We start from the raw sequence: 16,780 nt of genomic DNA, 5'->3' as shown, positions 1-16,780 counted from the left end.
TGCTTGCAGGTTTTAATGAAATGTTTTGATCAAATTCAGAAAAAAATGTTAATTTTGTGAATGGTGCCAAACGTTCAGCGTTGCATTCAAAATATTAAGCATTTATTACTAAGTCTCTTAATTCCAAATTTATGTAAGTACTTAGACCAGTTTGTATTATTAGCTGTCAAAGCTGGAATTCTTTGCATCTGTCATTTTGTATTAACAATCTATTGCTCATTGTAAAGCCATGAGTTAGTGACTGCTCTGTATTTAAATAATGAATAGAATAATAGAATAAATAATGTTTTAACAAAAAAATAATTATATCAATATTTTAAGTTGAAATTATTATCATTCTATAGTTAATTAACAAATAAATACTGGGTGAGGTGGGTTGAGGTGCAAAAATATTTTATAAGGTTTGAGTTAGATTTCATTTTCTATATGAAAGTGCTATTTTTTTCTCTCTAAACAGTTTACTTACCAACTACTTCTATCTTACCTGCATGTTAAGTTTCAAATCGTCTTCCCTAACAAAATTTGTTCAAGTTTCTCTTCTCGAATTAGAATACAATCCTTATTTCTTATTTTTCATGAATTTCATGAGATATTGTGGCATTTGGAGAAACAAAAGATAGTTGTTAGGTGTCAGTCATGTTTCGGGGTGATGTACTTGACATGTGACTTCAGTTTTGCTACATTGTTGAATTTAACTAATGTATAAGATTTATTGCATTTAATATGTAATCATAGATATGGAGAAATGTAATTTTAATAATTTATGAATACATATTGTATTAAAAAACCAACTCAAAAGTGTGTTTTTTTATAAGTGGTAATTAAAATGTTAATCTTTAAGATTGACTAAATATAATTATATTTCCGAAAATAAAATTAGTATAATATGCTGTTATTTAAAAAATTATTTGTCATATTCCATTTGAGAATATTAAAAATCAAATTCAATGGGAATGTATTCTTTTTGTGTGTACATTTACACATCATAAATTAGTAAAAATGAAATACAAAACTTTCTTTTTATGCAAGAATATAAATAGAATTAGGTCTATAGATTATTAATTGCATTCAATTGGACTGGAAAAATTTATTCACTCAATAATGAAGACCAGTCACATTGAACTATAAGGCCAGACTTTTATTCCTTGTTTCTCGAGTTTTTATAAGGCAATTTTTTTGAGGAGGGCGGAAAAAAAATAAAATTAATTCTTTTTTGCCATTAGATTTGTGTGATTATCAAAAAATTGTAAGTGAGATCATTGATCAGAGAGAAGAAATGAAATAAAATTTTATTCCATGTATAACCTTGTTTCTCATCGGTACTTTGATCATGATACTCCCACGAAAATGCAACTTGGATTTGGTATGCGGCGGGCGGTAGAAAAATGAATATAAAAATAATATTTTTTAGCAATTTTTTGCGCTTACAAGTTGGCGGACACGAGAAATTATGTTGAAATAAAATTTTATTTTTATTTCATTTTTGGCTTCTGTTCATTCGGCAGGTTTGCGAAACAAGGGATAATAAATGTCTGGCCTAACTAGTACATAGTGACCATACCAATACAACATAGTTCTAAAATAGGTACCATAACCCTGGGTAACCATTCCAGTGAGATGGACAACCATAATCCTGACTTTTGAAGAAAGAACAGCCTGTGTACATTTAAACTGTGCTGCTGATTGTTCAGGATGTATACATTGTTGGTTTCTTTGCTATATTGTGAATACTTTGTAGCATTATAAATACTTTATACTTAATGGTTTTAAACAAACTTGAGAATCTAAAGTGCATGTCTACATAGATTTATATAGTTTATAATGGGGCTAGGCAAACGCACTATATCGCAGTATTAATTACATAGTTACTTAATATGAAAGCTATTGACTAAGTTTTTAAACAAAACAAATGTTCATTGTCATTTGATGTTGCGATAACATGAATTTCTTGATTTTTTTTTTCTTAAGGTAGAGATGCATGTTTGTGGGCACTTGGGAGTGAATTTTTTTTTTTGCTTTTTATTATCCAAACAGTCTTAGCTATAGACTGTTAACATTTTGTAGAATTGTGAACATACTAAAAAAAAAACGATTTTAAAATATAGATAACAGGTGCAAACATTCTCTCTTTTGAATGCTAGCAAGATTTAGCAAGGCTGTACATAAATAATAAAAAAGAAACATGTTGAAAAAAAGAAATGATGGGATCTCCATATTATGCACTATATTTAACTTTTAACAAAACAAAAATTTGGGCTGCTGCCCTGCAAAATTGACAATTGGTAGACAGTTTTCAAGACGGTGCTTTCTTCATAGTAAACAGATGTATCGGTACCCACAAACCAATTTTGACAGGAAACAGAAGCATGGTTTAGGAGCTAATTTTTTTTAAATCACTTTTGACCAAAAAACTATTTCAAACTACAGTGTCCATAAAAAAAAATTCATACAATAAGCTTTCCGAAAATATATAGTTTTGTGGACAAGGGAGGTCATCTTGGTTTCCTAATTAACTAATTAAAATACCTGTCAGGTAAACTGCATCTCTACCTTAAATGGCAGTGAAAAAGTTGTTTTTCTTTGTCACAATTATATTGAAAAAAATGGACATTACAGAACCACATTCGTTAAAACAAAAGCGCTGCCAGTCTGCCATTTTGTATCAGGGTCCCATAATGCATTGCAAGTGATTGCCATGTTTTATTTTAGCTTCATAACTTGAGTGATTGAATTGAATCTTTATTATTTATTTATTTATTATCTTACTATTACAGCATTTTGGTAGTGATAGGCGAAGCAAGACAAATAAGACTGTTTTGAGATTTGCGCCAGATGTCATTGCTCATTATACATCGCCAAGGACCCCGTCTAGCATTAATAAGCCAAAACGAGAGGATGAGCTTGATATAGCTGTTCAGAAAGTCTCACTTGCAAATAAAGATAAAGAAACGAAGAGCACCACAAGTTATGCGAATGATAAGATCAAAATCGGTGAAAACCGTCAAACTGGTCTGAAAAGACCAACGACTGCACCGCCTGTATTGGAAAGGTCAAAGGTTAGATATACATACTTTTAAAGAGCTGAATTTCTAATTAATATTAGTGAAAATCAATAAATAAATGGCATAGAGGAAAAGTACTTTACGTTTATTAAGAATTGTATGTGGTATATTTATTTCACTAAATATCAAGAAAATCTGCACAAGGGAGATTTTGACGTTACTATAATCTCTGTATTCGTGTGATTGTTTGCCTTAAAGATTGTGTCATAAGCTTCTTGAAAATAGTCAGTTCCCAATCATTTCAAATTTATGCATACTAATTGTGTTATACAAATTTGTTTTCAGCCTGCATTTGGTGAGATGAAAAGTTCAGAATTTCAAGGAGCCAGTTTTACTGGGCAGTATGTGGCTCACAACCTTGTACCCAAACCACCCAGACCAGCTAGTGCTGTTAGTATTATGAGAATGTCAAGTAAATCACCCTATGGGGACAAGGTAAGTTAGGAGGTATCCCACAATGCAATACATACAAATGTCACACGGAGTACAAAAGAATGTATAATGTAATAAAAAAAATAATTATTCAATAATAACTATACTGGTAGTTTTGATTGTCACAGTCCAGTTGATCTACTTAAAATATACTTTTTTTTAAATAACTGTTCAACCTTTGGGTATCTAAGCTCTCAATAAATTCATCCATTTTGTGTGCATTGTTTATGCAAGTTGTTTTTAGTACATCCTGTAGTTTGGACACACCTGTGTTTAGAAATATATTTATTATACAATAGCAGGAACACCCTTAATATATAGAGTGAAGGACGTGAATGTGTGACTTTAGGGTTTTTACCTCATAGGTATAGAACACACCTGTGAAGTAGAACCAACCAAGTGATAGATAGAATGACATCAAGTATTATTGATCAATTGACCTTTTAATGACTTAACCTTGTCCAGCCAACATTTTGCTCTAACACTTTGCACATTTTTATGTATTTTTCTATAAATTTTTGTAAGTTTCTGCCCAAGCTACAAATTAGGGGTATAGCGTTATTTTGTGGGATATGACAACAGTTCATTATTGTATTTAAAGGTTTTATGTTGTCTACTGCAAATATTGTCATGTCACTTAAAACAGGTGTGTCTGTGCAGACAATATGTTGTACATGTTTTATACAATAGGTGAGGTAGTCACTTGCATTTACCCAGAATTCATGCTACTTCCTGGTTAGATGTCAGTACCCTTTACAATGTTGGTTTTAGAGCAGATAGATGCTGAATGACATATTTTCAATATATCACATTTAATCGATATTATTTTAGAAATCATATAACAATAACCACCTTATTAATTTGGATAAATGAATAAAACTATTATTGACCATTCAGGACTTCAAATGTGTTGACACGGAGAGTTTGAATGTCACATGACCAAAATGAAATAACTTTGCTTTATTTATTTTCTACAACTGTTTATGTAACACAATAAAACTTGGCTTATTTCATCTAAATGTATACAGAGTAAAATATTTTCCAAAAATGTTCTTGTGGTTTGTTCATTTTTGTACATGATAATGATGTTTTGCTAATTTTTAATTAAAGATGCCATTTATGAAAGAGATATCGAAAGATGAGAAACCTACTCGTCCTGAGACTGCAAGTTCAATTGGTTCATCCATATCAATAAATCTACCGTCTTCCAATGACCACTCACCTCACATTTCAAAAGTACCAAAACTTATACCCAAAGGAATGACAGTTGCTGAAGTCATTAACCCAACAGCACAACTTTTATTAGAAGAAGAAAATTATGACACTGATGGATATTCACCTGATTCTAGATCTTCTTCTGCAGTCAGACGGTTACAAGTCAGTGTACCAACAGGTAGAGTTGATATCATTTGTAATTTATTTATAAAATGATAATAATAGTTTTGAGTTCCCTGGTTGATGTGTTAATGAGCATACACATATGACAAAGGGTTAGGCAGTCAAATGTATAACCAGTCGTTCACAAAACTGTTTACCTCAGTTCAATAAAAGAAAGAACGTATGAATACCAAAATGTTATAAATACTGATTTATTCACCTTTATTGTGGGTAAATCAATGAAAAAACTTTTCTATGTTTTACAAACAGTTTTGATGATAATATGGATACCTGGAATTTTGAACCAACATGTTTGGTACAAAACAAATAATATTTTGAAATATATCAGCCTAATACTACATACTTCTGCTGACTGAAATTGAATGAATGTTGTATGACAGCTAAGTAACCAGAAAACGTGTAATTTCACTATTGTTCAGCATTTTCAACCATATAGTTACTCAATATGATGCAAGATGCAACTCAAAAACATGAACACAATAATCATGAAAAATAATGAGGTGAGAAGAAAAACACTATTGTCAAGAAAAGTAGATCTGCACTCAAATGATCCACATAATCACATTTTTATTATTATGTTTGTACTTTGTAGATGAAGCTACAATGACCCCCAAACATGCGTCTCCAACACCGGAAGAAAAAAAGGCAGCGAATTTGAAGGCCTGGGAAGAATTCAAACAAAAACAAAGTTATGGACAGGATTTCATTGGTCGGTTACAATTTTACGGCCGTAGTGGAACTCCTCACGGTATACGATATAGCTCACATGAAGCGTGTGAAAAACCTGAATACTACACGGATGAAGTTATTGCAAGCTATGCCGTACAAAGTGAAGACACTGTATCTAAAGGTGAATTGGAAAGTTGTATAGCATTGCAAACCCTGGAGAAGAAATGGTAGAAAAAAACTGATAATTATTGTTTTCATTCACTTTTAAGCTAGATTTGTTTTCAGAATAATGTTGCTGTACATCTTTTTTGCATTTTTCTGGTCATAGAAAAATTTGTTCTGGTAGTTTTTCTTGTAGAATTATTTTTTAAAACCTACACCCCCTAATTTTTAATAAGTCAAATCCCAAAGTAATAAAAAAAAAATTAATGCTGATTCCCCCCAACACAAACAGGTTATCTGGTTAATATATTCTAGGGAATTGTCAAAATGAACTACAGTGTATTGATCTTTTGAACATTGACATTTCAGTTTTTGTAGTCTTATTATGAGGAAAACAATTACTAGTTAGAGTACCAAAATACTCTGGGTGGGTGGGTGGGTGGGTGCATTCTACAGACCAGTATGGAGGCTAGTGTGAGGAACTTGATAAGATCCAAGATGACTCATATTGGGGAATGCAACACTTTGGACAGGTTTTCACTAAATTTTGGCAAAGAGAAGTATTCTCACTATTTGAGACTCTAAAGAAACAACTTGGGGAACTAGTTTTTGAATTATGAACAAAAGCTTAATGCTAAGGGTAAATCACATTGTTATTGTGTTTGTGTGGTTGATGCCTAAAAATACTGCATTTAATTGCCATAATATGAAGAAAGAAAGATGCTCCCATAAACTTATTGTATGATAAATTATGTGTTGTGTATAATAATAATTTAATTATCTTTATAATCTGTATAAATTATAAAAGACTAATGTATTCACAGATAGTGATGACCATGATAGAATTACATACCAATCTTTGGAGAATTTCTACAAAGAAACAGAAACATATTGTATGGATCCAAAACAGAGAGGACAAACACCACCGGTTAAACTACGTCATAATGTACCGACAGACCCTGTATCTGTGCATGTGCCAAGCGAACTGACTCAAGATGCTAGAATAAAGTAAGCCCAATTATTGTTATACTGCCCCCTTGTGGCAGAATAGGTTGAGTATTTTGATTTTGTTGTGGCTTTGTTAATAATTTTTCATAATATACCTATAGGTCTTGGGGCCACTTTATTCATTACTATTATACAGAATTGTGCATTAGTTACAATTTCAGATCTATATTGTAAACTTTTTTAGTTTCATGGTAGACACATTTTGACTGGTGACTCGTCTTCACAAATGTCTTTCAATTAGTATTTTGTTTTGACCACAATTGAATGTTTTACATTATAAATGATTGTAAGTGATGCATGTTTTTGTCTCACAGGAGTGCAATTGAACAATACAAAAGACATCCTAGTGTTAAGTTTGACACTATTGTTGACTTAACAGAGACTGTCCGAGAACATATGGAAGAGTCCAGAGAAAAGGTATTCTACCTCAGATTACATAAGACATCAATAATTTTATACAATGTACATATAATAAATCACTGTCATGATTGTGTTTTATTTAATATTACATCATTAAAATTACAATTGATTAGTACAGTAGAAAAAACAAACCAAAAAAACCTGTTAGAACTTGTTCACAGCCACCATGGTCTCACTGAATTTGAGTAATATTAACTCAATTGCCAGATTGACCAAATGCGTATTTGGCTATGTTGTTTATTTGATTAGACTTGAATGTTGCCTTGTATGTTATTTATAGAAAATTATAGAATTTCTGTAAAAGTCTAAAGAAATTAGTGACAGTGCAAGGCCTGCTTATCACAATTGAGAGGGCCACCCACAAAATTCACACTGGACAGGGGGATCTTTCACTGCTAGTATGGGGTAGACAAGACAATAGTACCGGAAATGAAATAAACATACACCAAAATATCGAGTTAAAGCTCCTGGCTTTAATACCTCTCAAAATAATTACAAGAAACTAAGCATAGAAAAATACAATGAATAAAGTCACTAAAATAGGGTATTGCTTAGGGAAGTGTGCATTGATGATAACTCACAGTTCCAAGATGTATTAATGGACGACAGTCAATGGCTTCTGCAACACAACAACGAAGAAATACAGGAGTCTTGCTTGCAGAGGAATGCTGGTATTCTGGAGGGCACCGCTGGAAGCAGGAGATCACAGAGCAGTTCATACAAGTCTCACAGAATGATGGTTGTAGCCTGTATCACTTGTCACACAATATCGTAGTAGGACACACCGGAAACCAAGTTGAAATGATGTCCTGAGTCTATCACCACCTGGGTTTCCACATGAGCCAATCAGAATGTGATCTTGCTAGCAGCTGTGTCACATAGGCAACTCAGTAGATCATAAACATCCTTTGTTATTCAAATAACTGCACCTGGTAGATTCCAATTCTCCCTCCAAAGTTGTAAACACCGTTGTATGTAAATTACAAGCACACCTGGCAGATTCTACTGTCCTTCCAGAGTTGAAAACAAGTATCACCTTTATGACAGTTATCACAATGCACACCGTTTCTTCCCATGATTCCATGCACACTCCCATTTGCAGGGTTTGACAAAAACATAAAATAAATGATGCTGACAAAATTACACACATTTGTCTTCCATTTTTATAGAATTCCACAGAAATTCTATTGAAGTTTATAGAATTTGTATAGAAAAAGTACCAAATGTCTTAAATTATATAGAAACACCATAGAATTATTTAGCCATTTTTATAAGAGTCCTTTTAGTGCTAAATTTGTGAATTTATTGTGTTCACGTAACATTTACTGATTTTCCAGATTGCACCAGATGCTAAGTATGGTTACCATCAGCCAGCCATGGCACTACATAAAAGACCAAGCACGGCACCGGATAGGATAATGAGTACTCCGGTACCACCCAATAGTGACAGACCATCATCAGCAAGGTAGTATGGGTAATATTATGGGATATTGGGGTTAGGATGAATAATAGTGGGATGATAGTTATTTTGTATGCAAAATTGTTTCTATGGAAATAGAATTTATTTCAAATTGAAGATATATCATGATTTAAGTCATCATTGTAACATTTCACATACTTCTACACAACTGAAGATATACCTCACTTCTATTGTTCAATTTGTTTTTCTTTCTGTGCTAAACATTTTAGTCTTCTCCAATCAGTTATCAAAAAGTAAGTCTGTGTTTTTATGTCAATATGAGTGCATGAATGAGGCACAATAATTTGAACCAATATTACTTTAATTAAATCACATGCACGATATAAGTATGTGGAACATTATAAAAATACAATATGTACTATTAGAACTTTGCCTTGTATCTTGCTATGTGTGACTTATTTGAGGCGTGTATGACGTGTGCCACACCTGGCCAAAAACAGACATGTTCTCACAGTGTCATGTTCTCAATTATCCAACCTCCTATGTTCAATTTGTTTGGACAATTAGAGCAACATAGAAAGATCAGACATTTTAATAGTCCAAAGTTTCAAATATATTTTCACAACCATGCATACACCACTTGAATTTTGCAAGCATACATTTTTTCAGGAATTTCGTGAGTCAGTGAAAATTATTTCCCAGTGGAAGTCCTGCAAATGTCCTCCCAAGAGCCATGAAATCCTTTAATTTCCTAGCAGCAAAAACAGTATTCAGATAATATTTATTCTAAAATGTCAGTAAAAACAAAAAAACTTCCCCTAATTTTGTTCACACAAAAGCTTTCAAATTATGGAATTGTAAAAATTGAAAGTGGCAAAAATTAAGCAATTTGCAATATTCTATCATTATCAAATCACTTTTTTCTCATGACTTTTCCCCAAAAAATTACAATAGATAAAAAATAGATAAATTAAGTATCTTCAAATGCAGCACCACCCACCATGTAATATGCCCTACTTGTTTCAGTTTAGATTCTCTAGTAAACTATATTCTCACTTCACAGAAATCTTTACCAGTGTCACTCATCACTGGGTCTTTCTAACATCCATTTTTCTACCCTTCACTGTGGTCCGATGCGTGGATGTCATCCTCTGACAAAATATACACATGTGTATGTACAACAAATGTCTCCTGTAGTCACAATAACTGTATTACAATTATTAGACTTTTCATCACTTGTCCACATTATCAAATGTTTTTTTAATTTCCTGTTTTTTTTGAATAAAAATATCTGGAAGTAATTCTCTGCCGAATCAGTGGTGTTGAACTAACCAGATCTAAAGTTCACATTGCTTTGTTAATAAGATTTATTGCATATCCTATAATCCAGTACATTGAAACTGGTGATGTCATTATCTCTCAAGAATCCATTAGACTTGATTTACTTGGTAATATCAAAAGTCCATGTAATTTTTTTAGACACTAGAATTGACATCACAAAAGTGTCTGAATATTTTCAACCCAATGCTGCAAAGCACTTGAGAATGTTTAAGTCTTTGTGGTGTGTGACATGTTGATAATAATAGATTAGTGCATGCACTTAAAAGGGAAGTCAAGCCAAACAACACAATGACCCCCCCCCCTAGAAAAAGCTCCACAAATGTAGGAGAATGCAATTTAAAGTTTTTTTTATATCACATTTGATTCTCTAGATATTCAACATTTCATCAGTACTATGTAGTCAGCCATCTTGATTCTCAAGCAAAGGATTATGGGTAAAGTATGACATCATAGTCTGTTTTCAGAAATTGAGAAAATGATTTCATCTATAACATGGGAAATACTGATGCGAATTAATTTAGCATATTACTTTTGTATATAATTATAGTAATGTAAATTAGAATGTTACAAATAAACATAAATTTGTATACAATATAAGGAAATTTGAGCATTTGTAAGAAAAACATAAAAATAAATATTTTCAGTTCTGTTTCCATGACAACTATTTTATAAGCATGTTTGGCACCAGTACATGTATGCTACCATGTTCAAAAACTTTCAGCCAATTTGAAGTTCAACTTTTGAAGTTATAGATGAAATCATTTTCTCAATTTCTGACAACAGACTCTATGATGTCATACTGTACTTTACCCATAGTCTTTTGCTGAAGAATCAAGATGGTGGACTACATAAATTGATGAAAAATTAAATATCTAGAGAATGAGAAGTGATATAAAAAAAACTGTAAATTGCATGTTCTTACATTTGCCGAGCTCTTTCATCGAGGAGTATTATGTTGTTAGCCTTGACTTTCCCTTTAAAAGCACCTCACATTTAAACTGTGTGCCCTTTCATGAGCCATGCCCACTCAATTACTCAAATAGTGATGTAATTTGACATGGTTGTTGTCATTTGATACTATCCCAATTTGATATATAATTATTATTATTTTTCATATATTTCAATTTTAATTTAATTTTGATTTATTATATATTTGTTGGTAGTTTTTTAGCTTCGGTAATCAAATTTATATAAAATAAAGATTATATAAAAAATTAAAAAATGGTAATAAATATAGTACCAATAAAATAAAATATCGGTATGTGAAATTTGATAAAAAAAAATACACGCTGTAAAGAACCTGAGATTTAAATAGATTTCAATTAGATTGCAAGATAAATTTTGATATAATATGTAAATATTACCTGGACAAGTGAATGAGTGATTACAGTTGTAATACAGATATTATGAATATATCAGACTTTTTTATAATATGGCCTAAAATGTGTGTGTGTTTGCAGTGTCTCATTGGGTTATCACCCGGCTTACATGGTAATTATTAATATCATGTATCATTCTAACATTTAATATTTTGCATGCGTTACCACAAGACAATTGTTTCACAGGAGAACACATAGTGCTACATAGTAAGTTGAAAGTAGCTGTATTATACTAAGTTATTGATCTCAATTTCAAGATTTTTGATAACTAATTTATTATTATTATTTCTTATAAGGTCATATTGTTTGACAATCTTTGAAAGTTGCTTGTCCTCTGTAGTGGGCCATGATTGATTCATTGTTGAGTCTGTTATATTTGGAACATTAATTGTAACAATAACAGGAGGCATCACATCTTTGTCTTTAGGCTTTCAGTGATTGTCAATAATTCTAATATATATATTTGCTATAATGCATGATATGCACATATTCTTTTTGGGATACACAGATAAAAGGCTGTAATGTGGAGTATCACATCTAGCATGGAGTTCATTTTTGGATGTCTTAAGTGTGTGCAAATGTTAATTCCTACATTTACTGTAAACAGCCACTGGCAAAACATAGAGATGTGACTGTCATTTACCATTGCTAGATGTGATATATATACCAAGTGTATGATGGTATAAAAAATAGACTTTAATGTACTAAGGGGGATTTAAATTATTTACTAGTCCTCAATATTACCATATAAGGAAATATGTAACAAATAGAGTTTAAATTTGAATATTTCTTAGCAGCCAAGGACAGAATTTTAATTTCTGTTTTATATGATTAGAATTACAATGTACCTTTGCAAACCAGTGAAAATATTTGTTATGCTCTGGTTTGTACTGATTTAAACTAGTTTATACTGGTTTCACAGTTCCACTAAATACAGTATGTTACAGTAATCATGTTTTATGGCAATATTGGGTACTATTTAGTATAAAATGTTTTAAAGTTTTGTTGTAAATTTAATGTAAGAATATACCTACCGTAAAATCTGTATTAGAAGCCGCATTCCTAATAGAAGTCGCACCTATTTTTTTTGAATAATTGAGAACCAAAAATTCATCATTTCTCATATGTGTAGATGCTCTATTAGAAGCCGCATCCCCCCTGTTGCATTGTACCATTTTAATAGAAGCCGCGGTTTCTAATACAGATTTTACAGTATTAATTAATTGGTTTCTTGATATCATGAATGTTTTAAATATAACTATAACAGTGTGTTTGATTTAATGTGAGGAAAATTCTCACTGTTGCATGTTATACATGTATATATTAGCACAGTTTCAAAATGTTGAATGTTCCTTTTACCTAAGAGTTAATTCTTGTACAAGTTAAACTTGAGCATAAAAGTTTAGTAGAAGCGAACAAAAATGTTGATTGTTAATAATCAAGCATCACCAGATACAGACTGTGCTACTCTGAGTGAAAAAAATACAAGTTCTGTAGTTGCTAGGTGACTGCATGTCCATCAGTGTTGATTATAAATAAAGAAGAAGTGATTCAGAAATAATTTGTTACCCGTTATTAGTAAAACTGCTCATTTCTACCTAATAGATTTCTTTTTCTACTAGACAAAATATACCAGAAAATAGATCAGACATGACAAAATAGACCAGATATAACAAAATAGACCAGAAAATAGACAAGACATGACAAAATAGACCAGAATATAGACCTGCAAACATGCCAAAATAGACCAGACATGACAAAATAGTTCAGAAAATAGACATGCCAAAATAGACCAGATATGAAAAATTGAGCACAAAATAGACCTGACATAACAGAATAGACCAGAAAATATACTAAACATGACAAATAGAAAACAAAATAGACTAGACATAATAAATAGAATAGAGAATAGACTAAAAAATTCAAAATAGACCAGGAAAATGACCAGACATGACAAAATAGACTAGGAAAATGACCTGACACAACAAAATAGACCAGACATATTAAAATAGACAAGACTTGACAAAATACAATGTAGATTAGACATGACAAAATAGACAACAAAATGGACCAGACATTACAAAATGGACCAGACATGACAAAATAGACAAAATGGACCAGACATTACAAAATGGACCAGACATTACAAAATAGACAACAAAATGGACCAGACATTACAAAATAGACAACAAAATGGACCAGACATGACAAAATAGACAACAAAATGGACCAGACATTACAAAATGGACAACAAAATAGACTAGACATTACAAAATGGACCAGAAATTACAAAATGGACCAGACATTACAAAATGGACCAGACATGACAAAATAGACAACAAAATGGACCAGACATTAAAAAATGGACAACAAAATGGACTAGACTTGACAAAATAGACGACAAAATGAACTAGACTTAACAAAATAGATTAGACATTACAAAATGGACCAGAAATTACAAAATGGACCAGACATTACAAAATGGACCAGACCTGACAAAATAGACAACAAAATGGACCAGACATTACAAAATGGACCAGACATTGCAAAATGTACCAGACATGACAAAATAGACAAAAAAATGAACCAGACATTAAAAAATGGACCAGACATTACAAAATAGACAACAAAATGGACTAGACTTGACAAAATAGACGACAAAATGAACTAGACTTAACAAAATAGACTAGACATTACAAAATGGATCAGACATTACAAAATGGACCAGACATTACAAAATTGACCAGACATGACAAAATAGACAACAAAATGGACCAGACATTACAAAATGAACCAGACATTACAAAATAGACAACAAAATGTACCAGACATTACAAAATGGACAACAAAATGGACTAGACTTGACAAAATAGACAACAAAATGGACTAGACTTAACAAAATACACTAGACATTACAAAATGGACCAGACATGACAAAATATACAACAAAATGGACCAGACATTACAAAATGGACCAGACATTACAAAATAGACAACAAAATAGACTAGACTTGACAAAATAGACGACAAAATGAACTAGACTTAACAAAATAGACTAGACATTACAAAATGGACTAGACATGACAAAATGAACAAGACATTACAAAATGGACCAGACATTACAAAATGGACCAGACATTACAAAATAGACAACAAAATAGACTAGACTTGACAAAATAGACAACAAAATGGACCAGACATAACAAAATGGACCAGACATTAAAAAATGGACAACAAAATGGACTAGACTTGACAAAATAGACGACAAAATGAACTAGACTTAACAAAATAGACTAGACATTACAAAATGGACCAGAAATTACAAAATGGACCAGACATTACAAAATGGACCAGACCTGACAAAATAGACAAAAAAATGAACCAGACATTAAAAAATGGACCAGACATTACAAAATAGACAACAAAATGGACTAGACTTGACAAAATAGACGACAAAATGAACTAGACTTAACAAAATAGACTAGACATTACAAAATGGACCAGACATTACAAAATGGACCAGACATTGCAAAATGTACCAGACATGACAAAATAGACAAAAAAATGAACCAGACATTAAAAAATGGACCAGACATTACAAAATAGACAACAAAATGGACTAGACTTGACAAAATAGACGACAAAATGAACTAGACTTAACAAAATAGACTAGACATTACAAAATGGACCAGACATTACAAAATGGACCAGACATTGCAAAATGTACCAGACATGACAAAATAGACAAAAAAATGAACCAGACATTAAAAAATGGACCAGACATTACAAAATAGACAACAAAATGGACTAGACTTGACAAAATAGACGACAAAATGAACTAGACTTAATAAAATAGACTAGACATTACAAAATGGATCAGACATTACAAAATGGACCAGACATTACAAAATTGACCAGACATGACAAAATAGACAACAAAATGGACCAGACATTACAAAATGAACCAGACATTACAAAATAGACAACAAAATGTACCAGACATTACAAAATGGACAACAAAATGGACTAGACTTGACAAAATAGACAACAAAATGGACTAGACTTAACAAAATACACTAGACATTACAAAATGGACCAGACATGACAAAATAGACAACAAAATGGACCAGACATTACAAAATGGACCAGACATGACAAAATAGACAACAAAATGGACCAGACATTACAAAATGGACCAGACATTACAAAATAGACAACAAAATAGACTAGACTTGACAAAATAGACGACAAAATGAACTAGACTTAACAAAATAGACTAGACATTACAAAATGGACCAGAAATTACAAAATGGACCAGACATTACAAAATGGACCAGACCTGACAAAATAGACAACAAAATGGACCAGACATTACAAAATGGACCAGACATTGCAAAATGTACCAGACATGACAAAATAGACAAAAAAATGAACCAGACATTAAAAAATGGACCAGACATTACAAAATAGACAACAAAATGGACTAGACTTGACAAAATAGACGACAAAATGAACTAGACTTAACAAAATAGACTAGACATTACAAAATGGACTGGACATGACAAAATGGACAAGACATTACAAAATGGACCAAACATAACAAAGTCAACCATTTTGTAGGTTTTTCCTCATGATTGGTAAACAAAATCAGCACTGTGCAACTGTGGAAGTCTAGCAACTAAGAAACAAGAAATTTGTCTCTAATATTTTGTACTTTTCCATTTCATAGCTCTATCAGTTCTGAGAGTAGTTCAAGAAACCAGAAAGGTGAACCTGTTGTATTGCTACCTGATAGATCTGAATACAGCATGCATGCCAGAAGTGCAAGGGAAACAAACTTGAATCACATCAAGACTAGTGGTAAAACACAGCCAGATACTACGAGATACAAGTAAGTATAGCCGGGTTGTAGACATATTAGTAGACACACAGTGATGACTCAAGTTAAGAAAAGTGTGCACTATTGTGTACATGTATGGAGGTTCTAGACTACAGATACAAAGATATACATATCACATATAGGTTACCAAACAAATCATATACACATTAAATACAGGGTACTATACACATTAGGTAGAGCGAGCATACTACATATAGATTACATTAAGAATACTAGATACATTTTGTAAAGAGTATCATATACCAGGTATATAATATATACACATTATATAATGCCTGCAGGCAATACTTTATTTAGGGTACATACCAGACATTAAGTACAGGGTACCAGACATAGTACATGTATACCGGTAGTATAATATAGTATAGTGGCATTCACGTTAGAGATCTCTGCACGTGCCGAGACTCGGGACCGAGTCGGCACATACCAAAACTTGTGTGTGAACAGTCGGGACCGAGTCGGCACGTGCCAAAAAGAACTTGATCTCAGACATATTAATAGGGTATCAGAAAAACTTTATTGGTTCCAGATACCAAGCATGATGTATAGATACTACGACACACTAGACATATCATATAGAGAGTACCAG

The 16,780-nt window shown here is 32.0% G+C and overlaps 1 protein-coding gene across 1 annotated transcript in view; it reads left to right on the top strand.

Annotated features, from left to right (window-relative positions):
- Positions 1-16,780, top strand: part of LOC100367864 (uncharacterized) — a 44,556-nt gene that overhangs the window by 16,360 nt on the left and 11,416 nt on the right. The window contains exons 4-12 of the mRNA XM_085496227.1: positions 2,775-3,056; positions 3,348-3,497; positions 4,605-4,887; positions 5,485-5,742; positions 6,548-6,731; positions 7,046-7,148; positions 8,489-8,616; positions 9,635-9,742; positions 16,021-16,182. Of these exons, the coding sequence (XP_085352353.1) occupies positions 2,775-3,056; positions 3,348-3,497; positions 4,605-4,887; positions 5,485-5,742; positions 6,548-6,731; positions 7,046-7,148; positions 8,489-8,616; positions 9,635-9,742; positions 16,021-16,182 (1,658 nt within the window). The remainder of the gene's footprint in view (positions 1-2,774; positions 3,057-3,347; positions 3,498-4,604; positions 4,888-5,484; positions 5,743-6,547; positions 6,732-7,045; positions 7,149-8,488; positions 8,617-9,634; positions 9,743-16,020; positions 16,183-16,780) is intronic.

This window comes from Saccoglossus kowalevskii (genome assembly GCF_978046115.1).
Source record: "Saccoglossus kowalevskii chromosome 4 unlocalized genomic scaffold, keSacKowa6.1 SUPER_4_unloc_1, whole genome shotgun sequence".
Taxonomy (NCBI): domain Eukaryota; kingdom Metazoa; phylum Hemichordata; class Enteropneusta; family Harrimaniidae; genus Saccoglossus; species Saccoglossus kowalevskii.
Note: the sequence above shows the minus strand (reverse complement) of the source record. Positions and strands in the feature narration are given on the sequence as shown.